General features: G+C 37.6%; 1 protein-coding gene across 3 annotated transcripts in view; it reads left to right on the top strand.

Annotated features, from left to right (window-relative positions):
• The window catches only part of PPP2R3A (protein phosphatase 2 regulatory subunit B''alpha), a 218635-nt gene that overhangs the window by 104798 nt on the left and 92363 nt on the right, over positions 1-21474 (top strand). For all 3 annotated transcript variants that reach the window (XM_020889172.2, XM_020889171.2, XM_020889173.2), the window contains one exon: positions 19047-19121. In XM_020889172.2, the coding sequence (XP_020744831.2) occupies positions 19047-19121 (75 nt within the window). The remainder of the gene's footprint in view (positions 1-19046; positions 19122-21474) is intronic.

Raw genomic sequence — 21474 nt, 5'->3', positions numbered from 1 at the left:
AACCAAGAAGAAGAAATGCATGAGATCTAGGAAACAATGGATTCACTTCAGAGAATCAGTGAAATAAAGTCCCAGGTTGGCAACTGAAGAGCAGCCACTGTAGAATAGAGAAGATAGGGGATTTCTCTGGGAAGGAGCTAGGAGGGGAGGAGTGAGTCCATGCAATAGTTTTTATATTTAAGAACAGGGGAACCGGAGAGTATGATGAAAATGCAGCATTATGTGTCAACAAGCTGAAGAAAGGCAATTAGAAACTCTAAAAAAAAATGAAAAAAACTCTGAAGTCATGTATAAACATGATGTAAACTAAAATATGACAGGATTATAAACAACTGATGGAAAGTAAGAAAAGGAAGTTCAAGGGACCCCAGTAAAGCCTCACCTTCAGTTCAGTTCAGTCGCTCAGTTGTGTCTGACTCTTTGCAACCCCATGGACTACAGCATGCCAGGCCTCCCTGTCCATCACCAACTCTCAGAGTTTATTCAACTTCATGTTCATTGAGTCGGTGATGCCATCCAACCATCTCATCCTCTGTTGTCCCCTTCTCCTCCCGCCTTTAGTCTTTTCCAGCATCAGGGTCTTTTCCAATGAATGAGTCAGCTTTTCACATCAGGTAGCCAAAGTATTGGAGTTTCAGCTTCAGCATCGGTCCTTCCAATGAATTTTCAGGACTGATTTCCTTTAGGGTGCCTCACCTTAAAAAAAGAAAAAGAACAAAGTTCATTTAACTTCAGTGCCTGGCATATTCTCCTTTGAATGCCCAAGGGGCATGATATTGGACCAGTAAGAAATGATGTGCATTCCTGGTATGCTGCTTAACTGACATTCAACAGTATTTAGAGTCAAAATGTTGTAAAATATTTTAATGTATAACACCTAAAGTCATCTTATGAATAAACTGAAGAAAATTTTATTATAGTTGCAGAACAGTATTTAAGCAACCTGAACAATGTAAGTCAAAATACTGCCAAAATGTGAAGGAGAAAAAGAGAAAACAAAGGTAGAAGTGCTATTGTCATCATCCTGTAAATAGAGCTTAAGGCACTAAGATGAAATGGGGTGAAAATTAAATGTATAAATAGATTATTTCTCATTTACAGAGATAACCAATACAAAAACTAAAAATCATAACCACAGATACTGGGTAAAGGGGAGTAAAGTGGGCCAGTATAAATGAGCTAAATCCTCGTCTTCCCTAGCAGAGAGTCATAAATATTGTCTAAAGTTGATAAAGCTATAAAGAAAAGTAATTGTAACATAGTATTTCATTATACTTAAGTAATTTATGTTTATTTTAAATTTATGTTTAATTATAGAGGTAAGCAGCAAAAGAAATAAAAACATAAGTGATTCAAAAGAAATAGGGCTAAAGGTCCATGGATAGGGTAGGTTGGTAGAATGGTGGTTTCCATCACAAGTTTTTATATACTGTTTGATTTTATACCATATGTATATATAATTTTCAAATTTTTATTATGGAGAATTTTGAGCATCTACAAATCCAGAGTGATCTATGAACCTCCATATACCCATCACTCACCTCCAATAATGATCAAAACCTAAAGAGACAGAGAATTTAAAAAACAGTAGCATTTTTAGTAAATTGAAATCTTGCTATGGGGAAAACATTAACAAAATAGACCAACAATTAGCTAATTGCATCAAGAAAAAGAAGAGAGCACTAATACACAAAATAAGAAATGACGTGGAGGAGCATTAGGCATTAGGACTCTCTGCTCTTTGAGGGTTTTATAGCAGAGAGTCCTAATGCTCAGTAAATTATTCCAGAGAATTGAAAAGGAAGAAAAACTCCATAGCTCTTTCTATGAAATAACTATTAAACTGATATGTAAACCAAGTAAAGACAGTACAAAAAAGAAAACTGCAAATGAACCTAATTCATGATTAATGATAAAAAGTAACAAAATATTACCAAGCAGATGCACATAACCCCCTGGGATTTATTCCAGGAAGTCAAAATTGGTTCAAAATTAAGATCTTTATTAATATCACATATTGTATCTAAGAGAAAAATCATGATTGTCTCAACAGATGCTGAAATAATTTTGGACAAAATTTTAACTACCATTCATAGAAATGCTCAAGGGACTTCCCTGGCAGTCCAATAGTTAAGGCTCCATGCTTCCACTGCAGAGGTCACAGGTTCAATACCTGGTTGGGGAACCGTTGATAAGATTCCACATGCCATATGGCACAGCCAAAAAAAAAACTGCTCTAGAAAGTAGGTATTTGAGATAGTTCCTTAACTTTGTTACAATGTATATACCTAATGCTAAAGCCAGTGTGTTATTTGATAAGGAAATATTAAAGGCCTTTCTATTAAGATCAGAAACAGGGCAGGAATGCCACTGTCTCCAGTACTGTTCAACACTGTGCTAGAGTAATTATACAAGAGAAAACAATTAGAGGCATAAAAATGGTTGAAGACATTGTTAATTGGCTATAGTAAGTGAAAGTTGCTTAGTTGTGTCCGACTCTTTGCAACCCCATAGACCATACAGTCCATGGAATTCTCCAGGCCAGAATACTGGAGTGGGTAGCCTTTCCCTTCTCCAGGGGATCTTCCCAACCCAAGGATCGCTCCCAGGTCTCCTGCATTGCAGGCGGATTCTTTACCAACTGAGCTGAAGCCCTACTTCAGTACAAAATTAAAAAAAAAAAGAATAGTTGAAGAAGTATCTACTCATAGATGGCTTGACAGTAAACCTGGAAATTTAAGAGAATCATTGATAAAACTCAAACAATAAAAGAATTCAGTAAAATAGTAGGAAATAAAATTAACATACAAAATCAATAGATCTTCTGTTTATTACCAAAATGGAGGAACTGGGACTGGATTTGCCTTGCCACTTGAAACAACAAAAAACATCAGGCAAGAAATACAAAACAGTGGTTTTCAACAGGCCAAACATCTGGCAACAAAAGATAAGAGTGATTCCTGAGAAAGAGAAAACAAACAAGGTTAGCCTTATAATTTCCTTGAGAGAGTTTCGAAGCCACAGTGTATTGATGGGGACCCTAAGCGGAGTTCAGCGAACTCCCTGAGTTTAGGAGAGTTGAGAATCTGGAAGGAAAAGTAGCTAGAATTCTCAAGGCAGAGCACCAAAGAGGAAAGAAGTGCACAGAGAGAAACTCCAGAGATCTTCAGAACTCCTCTATGCGTATCCAGCAGATATATGTGAGGATAGTAACCAAAGGTGAAGAAGTGAAGTGAAAGTTGCTCAGTCATTTCTGACTGTCTGCAACCAAAACTGAGACAATACCTGTGGGTCACACAGAGCCAAGAATAGTATCTGACCCCACCACCCAGGCTGGAAAACTTCATAGACACAGCACTTTGAGTAGTCATAGGAGTCTTGCCTCAGTTGTTATTTAGTCACTAAGTTGAGTCTGACTATTTTGCAACTCCATGGACTGTAGCCCACCAGGTTCCTCTGTTCATGGGACTTCCCAGGCAAGAATACTAGAGTGGGTTGCCATTTCCTTCTCCAGGAGATCTTCCCAACCCAGGGATCATACCTGTGTCTCCTATATTGGCAGATCTTGCCCCAGTAGTGAAAGTGAAGTCGCTCAGTCGTGTCTGACTCTTTACGACCGCATGGACTGTAACCTACCAGGCTTCTCCATCCATGGAATTATCCAAGCAAGAGTACCAGAGTGGGTTGCCATTTCCTTCTCCAGGGGATCTTCCTGACTCAGGAATCAAACCCAGGTCTCCCACATTGTGGGCAGACACTTTATCCTCTGAGCCACCTGCCTCAGTAGTGGGGGAGAATAATTAGCCCCAGAATAGACAGTGCTGGGTCCTGTCTAACAGATCAGGAAAGCACAATCTAGAAGGATGAAAGGTTTTTCAAAGTGGCTTAACAGCATCCCAGAATATAAAATATGTTCTATTCAGAAGCTGAGAATAAGAATATAAAAATATCCAACACTCAAAAAGACAAAATTCATAATGACTGGCGTCATCAGGCATGCCAGGAAACAGAAGAATACAATTGATGATTAGGAGAAAAACGAATCAATTGAAACTGACTCTGAACTGACATAGAATTTAAAATTAGCAGATAAGTATATTAAAATAAATATCAAAACTGAACACTTTTTTAAAGACCCAAAATGAACTTACAGAGATGAAAACTAAGGTGTCTGGGGTGAAAGATATACCAGAATGGGTTGACAGCAGATTAAACATTGCAAATGAAATGAATAGTGAACTTGAAGACATAGAATATAAACTACCAAAAATGAGACACAGAGACATAAAAAAGAATTAAAGGAAAATGAAAAGAGCATCAGGGAGCTGTGGGACCTGGCTTCAAGCAAACTAACATAAATGGAAGAGAGGATGCTGTAAAATAAAGAATTTGTCAGGTCTTAGCCCAAGGTTCCTGGGACAGAGCTTCTAAAGCCTTGGAATTTCCTGAATGATAAGTGTCTATGTTCTTCATGGTGGGCTCCTGGGACCATGCCTGCATTTATACTAATGAGGTGACTCATCATGAGCCCCAATATAGTTCTAGGATGAGAGCCTGCCATGCTAGAAGGGCAACCACATGAATAGAGGTTGAGGCTTTCAGCCAGGTGATAACCTGAGATCAGATTATCAGCCTGATCTCCAAAAAAGGGAGGAAGCATGGAGATTGAGTCCAGTCATGTGGCCGTGATTCAGTTAATCATGTCTACATAATGAAACCCAGTTAAAAACTCTGGACACTGAAGCACAATTGAGCTCCCCTGGTTAATGATACTCAGTGGTGTGCTGAAAGGGTGACTTGTCTTAGGGACACAGAGCTCCATAGAAGCTTCGCAGACCTTGCCCTGTGCATCTCTTACTTGGCTTGTCCTGATTTGTATTCTTTTATAATAGAATAGAAATCATAATATAGTACTTTCCTCGGTTCTGTGTATAGTGTTTACCCAGTTCTGTCATTTGGGAAAGTCGTTGAACCTCAGAGGATGATGGAAACCCCCAAATTTATAACCAGTTAGTCAGAAGTGTGGGTGGCCTGGGAACCCCAGAGTTATGGCTGGTGTCTGAAGTAAGAGGAGTCTTGTTTAGGACTGTGTCCTTAACCTGTGAAATCTGCACTAACTCTAGATGGTTAGTGCTGAAATTACATTGCAGGGGGAACCAGAAATTATTTGAAGAGATAATGGCCCAGAATTTTCTGTACTTGATAAAAACTATAAACCCACAAACCTAAGATGCTCAATAAGCCCAAAGCTCAAGAAACACAAAATTATACCAGTGAAAGTAAAAGTCACTCAGTCATGTCCAACTCTTTGTTACCCATGGACTGTAGTCCATAGAATTCTCCAGGTCAGAATACTGGAGTGAGTAGCCTTTCCCTTCTCCAGGGGATCTTCCCAACCCAGGGATCAAACCCAGGCCTCCCGCCATTGCAGGAGATTCTTTACGAGCTGAGCCACAAGGGAAGCCCAAGAATACTGGAGTGGGTAGCCTATCCATTCTCCAGCGGATCTTCCCAACCCAGGAATTGAACGGGGATCTCCTGCATTGCAGGCAGATTCTTTACCAACTGAGCTATGGCACATCACAATAAAGTAGCTCAAAATCAATGATAGAAAGTTTGAAAAGTAGCCAGAGAAAACAGTCACATTTCATAGAGTGAAACAAAGATAAAGATGACAGTGGATTTCACGTTGGAAAAGTCCAAGCCAGAAGACAGAGCAGCAACATCTCTAAAGTACTGAAAGAAAAGAACAGTCAACCTTGAATACTATACCCAAAGAAAATATCTTTTGAAAATGAAGGTGAACTAAAGATTTTTATTTTTGGACATAAAAAAGCATAAAGAATTCATCACCAGCAGAAGTGCATTACAAGAGATGTGTTTCATTTGTTTGTTTTTTGTTTGTTTTTTTAAAAAGTCGTTTATGCAAGGAGGAAAATAATAGCAGATGGAAATACAAATCTACACAAAGGAATGAGCTCCAGAAGTAGTAACTACATATATGTGATTTTTTTATTATTCACATCTCTTTAGAAGAAAATTAACTCTTTAAATGAAGCTATCAACACTGCATTATGTTATTTCTAACATATGTTTAAGTACAATTTAACAACAATAGCATAAAAATTAGAAGAGAAATGGTAGTGTTATGGTTCACATATAATCCATGAAGTTGTTTAACATTTCTTGCAAGTAGATTATACTAAGTTAAAGATGTATGTTGTAACCTCTGACATACCTCTGAAATAACAGAGCTATAGCTAAAGTTATAGCTAATAAGCCAAAAAAGGATACAAAAGAATTATAAAGCACACTCAGTTAACCCAAATGGAGGCAGAAATGGAAGGAAAAAAAGGAACAAAGGCTGGATGGGATAAGAGAGTTAAACCTAACCATATCAGTAGTCACCTATAAGTGGTGTGCATATCCCTCAAAGGCAAATGTTAGACAGAAATACCAAGACCTAAAATAATATTAGACAAATAAACCAAGACCCAAAGATTAGACAAAAACCAAGACCCTGAAAGACACAAACAGGTTAAAAGTGAAAGGAGAGGAAAAAATATATATCATACTAACACTAATCAAAAGAAGGCTCTTGAAGAAATGCAAATCAAAACTATAATGAGGTATAAAGAAATGCAAATCAAAACATTCTGACTCACACCAGTAAGAATGGCTGTTAAAAAGTCTACAGATAGCAAATGCTGGAGAACGTGTGGAGAAAAGGAAACCCTCCTACTCTGTGGTGGGAATGTAGATTGGTACAGCCAGTGTGGAACACAGTATAAAGGTTACTCAGAAAACTAAAAATAGAGCTGCCAGCAGTCCTACTGTTGGGCACATATTTGGAAAAGACCAAAACTCTTTAACTTGAAAAGATATATGCACCCCAGTGTTCATAGCAGGACTATTTACAGTAGCCAATACATGGAAGCAACCTAAATGTCCATTGACAGAGGAATGGATAAAGAAGATGTACATAATGGAATAAAATAATGTCATTTGCGTTGATATAGATAGACCTAGAGATTATCATACTAAATGAAGTAAGTCAGACAAAGATAGATATCATATGCTGTCACTTGTATGTAGTATGTTAAAAAATGATACAAATGAACTTATTTACAAAACAGACTCACAGACATAGAAAACAAATATATGGTTACTGAAGGGGAACCAAGGCAGAGGGTAGGATAAATTAGGAGCTTTGGGTTAATAAATACACATACTATATATAAAATAGATACACAACTGGGACCTACTGTATAGTACAGGGAACTGTATTCAATATCTTGTAATAACCTACAATGTAAAAGAATATGAAAAAGTGCATATTATATATATATATATATATAAAATAAGTAACAAGGATATACTGTATAGCACAGGGAATGATGGCCATTTTCTGGTAATAATCTATAATGGAATATAATCTGCAAAAATTCTGAAACTAACATAACACTGTAGATCAACTATACTTCAACAAAAAATTAAATGAAAAAAATAGCTGATACAAATTTGTAAAATAAATGTCTATATTCTAAAAGATAAAGAGATAAAAGACAGGATCATCCCCATAAGGGAAATATAGTTAATAAACAAATAGTTGTTGTTTAGTTGCTTAGTCTTATCTGACTCTTTTGCAACCCCATGATCTGTGGCCTGCCAGGCTCCTCTGTTGATGGGATTTCCCAGGCAAGAATGATGGAATGGGTTGCCATTTCCTTCTCCAGGGGGTCTTCCCGACCCAGGAATTGAACTTGTGTCTCCTGCATTGTAGTTGTCTCCTGTATTGCAGGCGGACTCTTTACCACTAGCCACCAGGGAAGCCCCAGACAGGAAAATGTTATCCTCACTAGAAATCAAGGAAATGTAAATGAAAGTAGTCTGAAGATAACAATGAACACATTCTAAAAGGAAGCCCCCAAAAGTTGAATGTTAATATCCAATGATGGTGAAGTTGCCCAGAAATTGACTCATACATTCATTTATAGCCATATTGTTCCCACCCTTTAGCCAGAAATGTCATGGTTAAGAACTCAAGAAAGAAATAATTTGGCAAAAGCAGAAAAGTCCCTCCACATTCTTCTGATTTCTGAATGCTGGAACTCCCAGAGCTGAGCCCTTTGACACGTCTTTTCCATGTACACACTGTTTGGAGGATCTCACCTATATACCCAGACCTCTCTCCTCATGGATCTCCAAGAAGAAAGCAGATCCCAGTAGAGATTTCCCAGTGGGTAGGGAGTAGAGGATTTTGAAGGCACTTCAAGGGCTCTGAACTCAGTCAGAAAGGGCCATGAAGACAGGGGGCCAGAGAGACCCGTAAAGCAAGTTTCATCAAAATACTAATTTCCTACATTGTTAATAAGCAATGTCCCAGGCTTTATCTGCTGGGGAGTAAGGATGCGGTCCCCAGGAGTTCCCTCACTGCAGTAGCCCTCAGCTCTCCTGCAGGTCCCAGAGTTCATGTGCCTTGACACCCACTTCCAAAGTCTGGGAATTGTTTTTGTGAGGTAACCCATTCATATTTTGACTTCTTCACTGAAGTCCATGAAAGGGAGCAAAATTTGCCCCCCCCCCCCCAAAATATCTGGATGTAATTATTTCAAGCTGAAAGCAATTGAAGCCCAAAAGACTCAGAAAAAACTTTGACCATCTCCCCTAGCTGCCTAAAAAAATTTAGATAGAGGACCTCTTCCTGGAGCAGAGTGATCAGAACAGTCAGCAGAAATCTCTGCAAAGAATATGGGCAAAGTATGGTGAGCGAAACTGAGCAGGGCCTAGAGACCACAGTCCACTCTGTGTCCCCCTGTCCTGTTGTTTGCCCAGCAAACCTTTGTTTATCAAACATAGCTTTTCCATCTTCATGTGAATTGCTTTCCTCCCCTTGGAGTCCCAAACCACCACCTCCAACATCCACTAATGTCTCTAGCTGAAGATGGTATTTAAAGTAAGAGCTTTGGCCATTTTGCCTAGTTACTCAGTTTTCCTGGGTCTCTCCCATGTATACACATTATTAAACTTCTGTTTAATTTTTTGCCTGTTAAAAGAAAACTCGTGTAAATAAATGGGAGGCTTTCCATGTTCATAGATTGAAAGACTTACTGTTTTTAAATGCCCATACTGTCCAGAGCAATCTATAGATCAGTGTAACCTCTATCAAAATCCCAGTGGTTCCATTCTGCCATTCCCTGGCCAGTACCATTTCTGTTTTCTGTTTCTATGAGTTTGACTATTTTAGATACCCTATATAAGTGGAATCATGGAAATGTTGTTCAATGAGTATAAAGTTTCAGTTATGCAAGACAAGTTCTAGAGATCTGTTGTACAACATAGTGCCTCCTATCATTAACAATACTGTATTGTGCACTTAAATTTTTGTTAGAAGGTAGATTTCACGTTAAGTATTATCAAAAAACAAACAAAAAAAGGAGGAGCACAAGGAAAGTGCTGGAGATGCACAAGCAAAGTGCTGGAGATGATGGCTATATCTGCTACCTTGATTGCAGTGGCGGTTTCCTAAGGTATATGCATTTATCCAGACTCAGATAATTGTATATATGTACAATTTTTGTATATTAATTATACCTCAATAAAGTTGTTTTAAAATACTAGTGGTATTTTTACAGAAGTGGAAAAAACAGTTCTAAAATTCATATGGAAGTTCAAAGGACTTGGAATAGCCAAAACAATCCTGTAAAAGGAGAATAAAGCTGGAAGTCTCACACTTTATGACTTCAAAACATATTACAAAGACACAGCAGTCAAAACAGGATGGTACTGGCATAAACACAGACATGTAGACCAATGGAACAGAATAGAGAACCCAGAAATAAATTCTTGCTTATATGGTCAAATGATCTTCAGTGTTGTTGTCAAGAGTAACAGTGGGGAAAAGATAATCTCCAACAAATGGTGTTAGGAAAACTGAATATTCATATGCAAAGGAAAGAAGTTAGACCATATCTCATAGCATGTACAAAAATTAAAATGGATTAAAGACCTAAACATAAGACCTCAAACTATATACCTCTTAGAAGAAAACGTAGGGAGAAACTTTATGATACTAGTTTTGACAATGGTTTTTATGGATATGACACCAAAAGCACAGGAAAAAAAAAAGGAAAAGACAAAATGGGATTATATCAGATTTTAAACTGTCACAGCAAAGAAACAGCACAGTGAAAGGCAGCCTACAGAATGGAAGACATATTTGCAAACATCTGATATGTGTTTGCAAACATATCTGGATAGGCTACTGTCCAGATTATACAAAGAACTCCTGTGACTCAGTAACAACAAACAAGTAAACAAGTAGCCTGAATTTGAAATGCGCAAAGGACTTGGATAAACATTTCTCCAAAGAAGATAAAATGTCAAATAAGCATATGAAAAGATGTTCAACATCATTAAATAAGCAGGGGAACACAAATTAAAACCACAGTGAGATACCACCTCACACCCATTAAGATGGCTGTTTTTTTTTTTTTTTTAAAGTGTTTGTAAGGATTACAGCCATGAAATTAAAAGACGCTTTCCTTCCTTGGAAGGAAAGTTATGACCAACCTAGATAGCACATTAAAAAGCAGACATTACTTTGCCAACAAAGGTCCATCTAGTCAAGGCTGTCGTTTTTCCAGTGGTCATGGATGGATGTGAGAGTTGGACTGTGAAGAAAGCTGAGTGCCGAAGAATTGATGCTTTTGAACTGTGGTGTTGGAGAAGACTCTTGAGAGTCCTTTGGACTGCAAGGAGATCCAACCAGTCCATCTCAAGGGACGTCAGTCCTGGGTATTCATTAGGAAGGACTGACGCTGAAGCTGAAACTCCAATAATTTGGCCAGCTCACGCGAAGAGTTGACTCACTGGAAAAGACCCTGATGCTGGGAGGGATTGGGGGCAGGAGGAGAAGGGGACGACAGAGGATGAGATGGCTGGATAGCATCACCAACTCGATGGACCTGAGTTTGAGTAAACTCCGGTAGTTGGTGATGGACAGGGAGGCCTGGCGTGCTGTGATTCATGGGGTCGCAAAGAGTCGGACACAACTGAGCGACTGAACTGAACTGAACTGAAGGATGTGGAGAAACTGGAATACTGGTAAGAATGTCAAATGGTATAGCCACTATGGAAAATAAAACAGAAATTCCATATGATCATCAGTACTACTCCTGGGTATACATCCAAAAGAATTGAAAACAGAATCTCAAAGAGATTTGTACATCAGTGTTGATAGCAGCATTATTCACTCTAGCCAAGAGGTAGAAGTGATGTAAATATCCATCAATGGATGAATGGATTAAGAATATGTAGTATATATATACAAAAGAATATTGTTTACCTTTTTAAAAAAGGGGAATTCTGTCACATGAAGCAATAGATTAATCTTGAGAATGTTATGCTAAGGGAAATCAGCCAGTCACAAAAAGATGTATGCTGCATGACTCCACTTACGAGGAATCTAAAGTGGTCAAATGCATACAAACAGAAGAATAGTGGTTGCCAGGGGCTGGAGGGAGGATGAAGTAAGAGTTCATTGTGTGATGAGTGTAGAATTTCAGTCATGCAGGGTTGAGTTGGATGGGAAGTGGGGAGAATCTGGGGATATCCCAGATTGAGCAAGTGATTGACAGTATTGTAGTCTGTTAACTACAGTATTTGCACCACAGAATATCTGGATGTAATTGTTTCAAGCTGAAAACAATAGAAGCCCAAGTGATTGACAGTATTGTGAAAGTGATTGACAATATTGTACTGTAAGTGATTGTGCAAGTGATTGACAGTATTGTACTCTACACTTGGAAATTGTTGGGAGAATGAATCTTATGTTTTCTTTACCACAAAAAGAAAAGAAAAGGCTGGGTCATTATATTAATGTCGAAGTAATTTTTAGAGAAACTATTATTGCTGGGGAATGGTAAAGGGGTCAGTTTTTCAAGAGGATATAACAATTCTAAATGTTTATACACCTAATAGCAGAACTTCAGAATGCGTGGAGCAAAATCCAATAGAACTGCAAGGATAAATCCACAATTATAGTTGTAGATTTCCATGTGCTGCTCTTAATAATGAATAAAACAAGTAGAGATAAAATCAATAAGGATATATAGAATACTTAAACAAGACTATCAACCAACCTGACCTAATTGACATTTATATTACACTTCACTGAACCACAGCAGAATATACCTTCTTTTAATTTTTTCCTGTGAAATCTTAATACATTTTATTGTCTTTCCCTACATGTTATCTTTTCTACTTTATACTGAAGAGCAAGAAGGGCATTAGAAATCTGAGTAAGAAGGTATGGGTTCAAGCATACCCTTGTCATATAGAATATACATACCTTTAACACATACACAGACTATTTCCCAAGATAGACTATATTCTGACTATAGAATAAATCTCAACAAATGTTAAATATTCAGTTCACTAAATATGTTCTCTGACCATAATGGAATTAAATTAGAAATAATAACAGATCTGTGAAAAATTCCTAAATGTTTGATAAATAACAACTTTTAAATAACCTATGGGTCAGGGAAGAAGAAATCAAAAGGAAAATTAGGAAGTATTTTGAAATGAATGAAAATACAGCATATCAAAATTTACAGGATGCTGCTAAAGCTGTATTTAATAAGTGAGTTTATCAAGGTTACAGATACATGATCAATATATGAAACTCAGCTTTCTATATACTAGCAACAAATAATTGAAAATAAAATCTTTTAAATACCATTTATAATTCTTCACCAAAATATTAAATACTTAGAGGTAAATCTGACAGTAGGTGTACAAGACCTGTGTAATGAAAAGAGTGAAACATTGCTGAGAGAAATTAAGATTTATATAAATGGAGAGATTATGTTCTTTATGGATAGGAAGATTTGGTATTATTAAGATGTTAGTTCTACATTAGATTGGACTCTTAGAACCATAGTAATGTTTTGCATACTCTCCCTCCAAGAAATAAACAATGAACTAAAATCAACTAAACCTGTAGAAAAGAAGTCCAAAAAAAAAAAAGAGAAGAAAAGAAGCCCAAAATAGAATATAAACAATAACAAATGAAATGTATTACAAATGGGTAACACAACTACATTAAAGAAGATAAAGGAAGATAAGGAAAGAGCTAAATAACCTTGGAAAATAATACTTTCACTGGATAATCTAAAACTAAAGATCAAAGATACTGTACACAAATACTGTAGTCTAGTTAGTAAATTACTTTCTCAATGAGGTAAGGGTCGGCAATTCTGTTAAAAGTTACAAAGGAAAGGGGGAACCTTGCAGTATTGAATTAAAATTAGTTATCTGTATGATTACATAGTTTTTAATACATATAGATATAGAAAAATACAAGTATATGTGTATGTATGAACGGATATACATACATGTATTCCTAGTTGTGTCTACTAAGAGGATTCGGTAGCAATGATACCCTAGTAGTAACGAGCACTCCTAGCCCCCAGATTTGGTTCCAAATACCATTCTCTAGTAAAAGGAATCAGGGCTACTTGGAGAAAAGGTTGATTCTCAGGTAGGAGCATAGAAAACATAAAATGAGCCTGCACTATTTTGTGATACCAGAAAATATGGAAGCGCTCACAAAAGGATGGGGTATGTCAAGAGGACAGAGGAGCCAACCTAACAGCTCCCAGAGGCCAAAGCTAGCTCAGCTTGAGCAGCAGAATATTAGTATTTTATGATGCTACTGATAAACTGATACAATCCAACACAATGATAGTATTGGACTATAACCCATAGAATGGAATAAAACCCCTGAGTCTATACTGACATAAATTGAACATTATAAATAAATACAAGGGAAAGGACAGCTCTTCCTTATAGAAAAATTTCAGTTAACAAATGTGGAGGGGATGAGGGGAAAAGCAAAGTAAACACCACTATATAAATTTGGTAAACAGCACTATAAAAATGCCACAGTCAATTTCTATCAATGGCTGCTAATATTTGTGGGCAAAAATTTGCAGAGCTACAGGATATTGACAGAGTCTCTAAGTATCTCCTCCATGATATTTATCAACTATTAAAGGAACGTAATAAATTTATGGTGGCAGACCCAACAGATACCACTTTAACCAAGTGTATTAAAAAATTAATACAAGTTGTAAGACCTATCAATGCCACATACTCCTTATATGACTGAAAAGGACACATCTCTTCTTTGGTAAACTCACTAAAAGTGTGTAACTTTAATCATAAGAAAATACCAGACATGCCACAGAGACATTCTGCAGAGTAACTGACCAGAACTCATTAGTGTCAGAATCATGAAACATAAGGAAAGACTGAAGAACTGCCATGGATTGGGATAGCAGTGAGACACAAGAACTAAATGCAGTTAGGATCCTGAAACAGGAAAAAAAAAGACATTGGGGGAAAGCTGGTAAATTTTGAATAAGATCTGTAGTTTAGCATTAGGTTGGTACAAAAGTAACTACGGTTTTGGACTATAAATTTTAAATCATTATAACCAGGCTCAAACACATCTTTATCAATCAAAATAGGAACCATTACAATCAACACATTTTTGCCATCAAAAAATGTTTGTTTATTCCTGTAGCATAAAAATCTATGCTTCAGGAAAAAAAAAAAAAAATCTGTGCTTCAGGATTCAGTGAACTCTTGGAAAGTATTTTCTGCCTCCAGCTGGTTGTGGAAACATTTTCCCTGCAAAAGGTTGTCAAGATGCTTGAAGAAGTGGTAGGTAGTTGGCAAGAGGCCAGGTGAATAGGGCAAATGAGGCAAAACTTTATAGCCCAATTCATTAAACTTTTGAAGCGTTGGTTCTTCAACGTGTGATCAAGCATTGTCATGGAGAAGAATTGGGCCCTTTTTGTTGACCAATACTAGCTGCAGGCATTGCAGTTTTTGGTGCATCTCATCGATTTGCTGAACATACTTCTCAGATGTAGTGGTTTGCTGGGGTTCAGAAGGCTATAATGGATCATATGGGCAGCAGACCACCAGACGGTGACCATGCCTTTTTTTTTTTCTTTGGTGCAAGTTTGGTTTTGGGAAGTGCTTTGGAGCTTCTTCTTGGTCCAACCACTGAGCTGGTTATCACCAGTTGTTGTATAAAGTCCACCTTTCATCACACATCACAATTTGATCAAGAAATGTTTCATTGTTGTTGTATGGAATAGGAGAAGACAACACTTCAAAACAGCAGCTCATGAGGCAGCCATTTATCAAACTTTTTCACCCTTCCAAATTGCTTCAAATGCCAAATGACCGTAGAAAGATCGATGTTCAGTTCTTCAGCAACTTCCCATGTAATTCTAAGAGGATCAGCTTCAATGATTGCTCTCAGTTGGTCATTATCAATTTCTGGTGGCTGACTACAATGCTCTTCATCTTCAAGGCTCATCTCCTTTGCAAAACTTCTTGAACTGCCACTGCACTGTATGTTCGTTAGCAGTTCCTGGGCCAAATGTGTTGTTGACATTGGTAGTTGTCTCTGCTGCTTTACAACCCATTTTGAACTTGAATAAAAAAATCACTGAAATTTGCTTGTCTAACATCATTTCTGGAGTCTAAAATAAATATAAAATAAACAAGTAATAAGTCATTAATCATAAAGCAAGAAATGTGCATTAAAATGACATATAACCACTTTTATTTGAAAATGTATTCCGGTATCAAACAACAAAGTTCAACAGAGTGAAACCACAATTACTTTTGCACCAACCCAGTATTACATCAATGTTCATTTCTTAGTTTTGATAATTGTACTATAGTTTGTTCAGTTCAGTTCAGTCGCTCAGTCATGTCCACTCTTTGTGACCCCATGAACCGCAGCATGCCAGGCCTCCCTGTCCATCAACAACTGCCAGAGTCCACCCAAACCCATGTCCATCAAGTCAGTGATGCCATCCAACCATGTCATCCTCTGTCGTCCCCTTCTTCTCCTGCCCTCAATCTTTCCCAGCATCAGGGCCTTTTCAAATGAGTCATCTCTTTGCATCAGGTGGCCAAAGTATTGGGGTTTCAGCTTCAACATCAGTCCTTCCAATGAACACCCAGGACTAATCTCCTTTAGGATGGACTGGTTGGATCTCCTTGCAGTCCGAAGGACTCTCAAGAGTCTTCTCCAGCACCACAGTTCAAAACAATCAATTCTTCTGTGCTCAGCTTTCTTTATAGTCCAAGTCTCACATCCATACATGACCAGTGGAAAAACCATAGCCTTGACTAGACAGACCTTTGTTGGCAAAGTAATGTCTCTGCTTTTTAATATGCTGTCTAGGTTGGTCATAACTTTCCTTCCAAGGAGTAAGCGTCTTTTAATTTCATGGCTGCAGTCACCATCTGCAGTGATTTTGGAGCCCAGAAAAATAAAGTCAGCCATTGTTTCCACTGTTTCCCCATCTATTTGCCATGAAATGATGGGACCAGATGCCATGATCTTAGTTTTTGGAATGTCGAGCTTTAAGCCAACTTTTTCACTCTCCTTTTTCACATTCATCAAGAGGCTCTTCAGTTCTTCTTCACTTTCTGCCATAAGGGTGGTGTCATCTGCATATCTGAGGTTATTGATATTTCTCCCAGCAACCTTGATTCCAGCTTTTGCTTCTTCCAGCCCAGCATTTCTCATGATGTACTCTGCATGTAAGTTAAATAAGCAGGGTGACAACATACAGCCTTGACGTACTTGTTTTCCTACTTGGAACCAGTCTGTTGTTCCATGTCCAGTTCTAACTGTTGCTTCCTGACCTGCATACAGGTTTCTCAAGAGGCAGGTCAGTTGTTACCACTATGAGAAGCTGGGAGAACATAGGGAATCTCTGTAATATTTTTGTACCTTTCTTTAAGACTAAAATTATTTCCAAATAAAAATTTAAATAAGGTTCATTGGTTTTAGACTGTACTGGTAAGTATGAATAGCTAACTGCTCTGAGGAAACAAAGAAAAGAGATGTAACTGATGTCTGTCCATTCATGACTAGCCAGTTAATAGATTATTTCTGTGGTAGCATTACTGTTGTCTCTGGTTATTAAATTAACAGTAATTATCTCCATTAGATTCTCTAGACTCATTGAAATGTTTTAAAAACCTAATTAGAAAAAAAAAAACTCATTTCACATGCTAGCAAGGTAATAATGTTCAAAATCTTCCAAACTAGGCTTCAGTAGTATGTGAAATGAGAACTTCCAGGATTTAAAACAAGCTGGATTTAGAAAAGGCAGAGGAACCAGAGATCAAACTGCCAACATCCGTTGGGTCATAGAAAAAGCTAGAGAATTTCAGAAAAACATCTACTTCTGCTACATTGACTACACTAAAACCTTTGACTGTGTGGACAACAAATAGTGGAAAATTCTTAAAGAGATGGGAATACCAGACCACCTTACCTGCCTCCTGAGAAGCCTGTATGCAGGTCAAGAAGCAACAGAACCGGACATGGAAAAGCAGACTGATTTAGAAGGGGGAAAGGAGTATGTCAAGGCTGTATATTGTCACCCTGCTTATTTACCTTAATGCAGAGCACATGATGCAAAATGCCAGACTGGATGAAGCACAAGCTGTAGTCAAGATTGCCAGGTGAAAAAAAAAAAGATCGGCAGGTGGAAAAAAAAAAAGATTGCCAGGTGAAAAAAAAAAAGATTGCCAGGTGAAATAACAATGATCTCAGATACACAGATGACACTACTCTTATGGCAGAAAGCGAAGAGGAACTAAAGAGCCTCCCAATGAAGGTGAAAGGAGAGTGAAAAAGCTGGCTTACAACTCAACATTCAGAAAACAAATGGCGTCTGATTCCATCACTTCATAGCAAATAGATGGAGAAACAATGGGAAACAGTGACAGACTTTATTTTCTTGGCCTCCAAAATCACTGCAGATGGTGACTGCAGCCGTGAAATTCAAAGACGCTTGCTCCTTGGAAGAAAAGCTATGACAAACCTAAACAGCATATTAAAAAGCAGAGGCTTTACTTTGTCAACAAAGGTCTGTATAGTCGAAGCTATGGTTTTTCCAGTGGTCATGTATCGATGTGAGACTTGGACCATAAAGAAGGCTGAGCACTGAAGAATTGATACTTTTGAACTGTGGTGTTGGAGAAGACTCTCGAGAGTCCCTTAGACTGCAAGGAGATCAAACCAGTCAATCCTAGAAGAAGTCAATCCTGAATATTATTGGAAGGACTGATGCCAAAGCTAAAGCTCCAATACTTTGGCCACCTGATGCGAAGAACTGACTCATTAGAAAAGACCCTGATGCTGGGAAGAATTGAAGGCAGGAGGAGAAGGGGACAACAGAGGTTGAGATGGTTGGATGGCATCACTGACTCAATGGACATGAGTTTGAGCAAGCTCCAGGAGTTGGTGATGGACAGGGAAGGCTGGCGTGCTACAGTCCATGGGGTTGCAAAGAGTCGGATGTGACTGAGCAACTGAACAACAAAGAAAAAAAAAACTACTTCAAGGTTTTAATATTCAAATAGTCTTCTGTGAGAACAGGATATCAGATTTAAAATAAATAAAATCCTAAATTGGAAAACAGATTTATCAACACAGTGATTTTGATGAACATTTGCTGACTCACATACCTTAACATAAATTTATTTGGCTACCAGTAATTTTTCCAGTAATTTCCCATGTCTGTAGGTTAAGAAAGAATCATTCTAGTTGGCTTCTGTCTATCCTCCTTTCTGTGTAAATTTCACTTGGCAATCCCTAACAAGATCTATGGGATGAATTTCGCTGACGTGTGTTAGAATTACAGCATGTACCTGTAAGACACTTGATTTACAAATCACCAGATATAGCCAGATTAACATTTTAACTTTCTTGAAGTATACTGCACATATCCAAGTCACACAAAAGTGTGGTTGTGAAATATTTGAGTTTAATAAAATACTAGTTAAATTTTAAATGCATTGTTCAGTATTGTGAAACAGCAAGTTTGCTCAACTGGCAAGTATTGTACAAGAGTTAAAAAAAAATTCAGTATGTCTCTTAGGGGGTTTTTTGGTATGTTTGTTAATTTCGTTATGATTTTGTTCTTTTTCAGGATGTGGTAGATACACATCCTGGCCTCACGTTCCTGAAAGATGCTCCAGAATTCCACTCCCGGTACATCACCACGGTAGGCTGTGTCCTTTTTTGTCTTAATAAAACTCTTTAAGTTTTCTTTTTGCCACTACCTAGTATCTAGGCTTTTAGATCTTTATGTAGAATGGACCATAATGATTATTTAAAATAGGAGGAAATAAAATTGAATTATTTATATCTAGTTCATTTCTTATATGTGCCTAGTGCTTAAGAAGTCTCTTGTATACAAAATCTAAGTGATATACTCATTCTGTCTGGTCTTTATTAATATTGATACCCAGTTGATCTTTAGTATTTGCAAATAATACAAGAATTTTTCAACAGCCTTTTCCCAAAAAAAAGATATATCTAGAGTACCTCAAAATTAGAACGAGATGATAATGAGAAATAAGAGTATATATAATCAGAAAATAAATCATGTAAGAATTTAAAATAACATAATCACAGTCTCCTGTTTTGCAAGGTGTTCTCATTCCGTTTCTCATGCACAGCCTCATTTGATCAGTCACAGGCAGGGCATGCATTATGGGTGAGAGCTCCCAGGCCTGCAGCTCACTGCAGCCACACCAGGCGTTCTCTGTCCTAGCTTCCAGATTATCTTTGCAAGAATTCCACAGATGAACCTCAGGGCATACCTCGCATTCACAGCCATACCCGGCTGATATGATCCCCACCTCTGGTTCAGATCTCCCAGTAAATAGGGCAGTCTCTTCTGAGGAAGACCCTCTCCTTCTTGGGGCACTTTTTGTTGGCTATGGATTGTTGGGTTCTGTTGAGTTACAGAATACTACCATTCTTTTTTCTCCTGTAGGAACTTCATTATTTCCTTTTTACATTGATTCTCTTATGACATAAAACTTTATAAGGCTTCATTTGAACCATAAAATGTCACTGCCATCTAAGACTATCTTAGAAGTTATTTTTGCCTGTTAACCACAACCTGATACTAAACTACCACAGTCACCCTGGCCCAGCTGGTCATCCTTGTTTCTCACGTGGACTCCTTCTAATTGGTCTCCCTACCTTCATTGCCCTACAGTCTCGTCTCCACAAAGCAGAGTTATTCTTTGAAAACGTAAGTCAGATCATGTCACTCCTTTGCTCAAACCTTCCAATGTTTCCCCGTCTCATTCAGAATAAAAGCCAAAGTTCTTGCCATTATTCTCCCTAAGCCCCCACCCACCCACTCACACCCTTACAATGCCTACTCTCTGTTACTTAAGCAACAGTTGTTCTCTCTGTTCCAGGAACAAGCCAAACCTACTTCTGCCTCAGGTGCTTTGTTCTTACTCTCTCCTCTGCCTGGAATGCTCTTCCTACAGATTGCTGCGTGACCCACTCCCTCACTTCATCCAGACGTGTGCTCAGACATTCCCTTCTTAATGAGACCTTCCCTGATCACCCTCTGCCTTCTTCCCCTGTCTTCCCTCTCTGTCCCCTCCCTCTACTCTTGTTTTGCTTTATTTTCCTTCTTGGTGCATATAACATCTGATATTTAAATTTTTTGTTTATTGTCCATGTCTTTCTCTATAACATAAACTCCATGAGAGGAGGGACTTTGTCTACATTTAGATCTTGCTATATCTCTAATACCTGAAATAGGGCCTGGCACATAATAGATATACAGTAGGTATTTATTGAATGAGTAAGTGAAGTTATTCATGTGTAGAATTAAGAATTCTACATGTAACCGTGATTTCAGTCCCAATGAGAATTACTGGATTCTGATTGTTGACTGTTCTGTAAACTCAGGGCATATTAAAATTGAGTTGGCCAAAAAGTTTGTTCAGGCTTTTCTGTAAGATGTAACAGAAAAACCTGGACAAACTTTTTGGTCACTCAATAATATATTAGAATCTCAAGAGATTGAAGAGATCTTGATAATCTCTTCCAACCTTCTGCCAATTCAGAAAATGCCCTCTATAGGAATCATTTCAATTTGTTCTTAGAGAAGATGTTAAAGAACAGGATTATGAAAACATAAATTTTCCTTTGTACTCTTTCTAGTTTGGTATTTACTAAAGTATGATCCCCAGACCTATGATAAACTGGGGTCATCTAGTGACCCCTGGTAGTTTTATGATTTGAAAGTGAAAAGCCATGATACAATTTTGTTTGCATGTAATTCACATTTTCTGAGAAATACTAGTATGTTAATCATTGACCTAAAAGAACTACATAGGTCAGTTACCGGAATCCAGTTAATTTTCTGCTGACATATCTCCATGGTATTTTCATATTATTGTTTATTTTTTTTAATTTATACCTTGCTAGCATTATGCTACTTTATCCCCAGTTCACAAAAATTAATCCAGTATAACTTGTTCACTTTGCTGTACAGGAGAAACTAACACAACATTATAAACAATAAAACTGTTTTAAAAATG

This window comes from Odocoileus virginianus, chromosome 4 (genome assembly GCF_023699985.2).
Source record: "Odocoileus virginianus isolate 20LAN1187 ecotype Illinois chromosome 4, Ovbor_1.2, whole genome shotgun sequence".
NCBI lineage: Eukaryota > Metazoa > Chordata > Mammalia > Artiodactyla > Cervidae > Odocoileus > Odocoileus virginianus.
The sequence above is the reverse complement of the archived record's forward strand: the minus strand, read 5'-3'. Positions and strand labels throughout refer to the sequence as shown.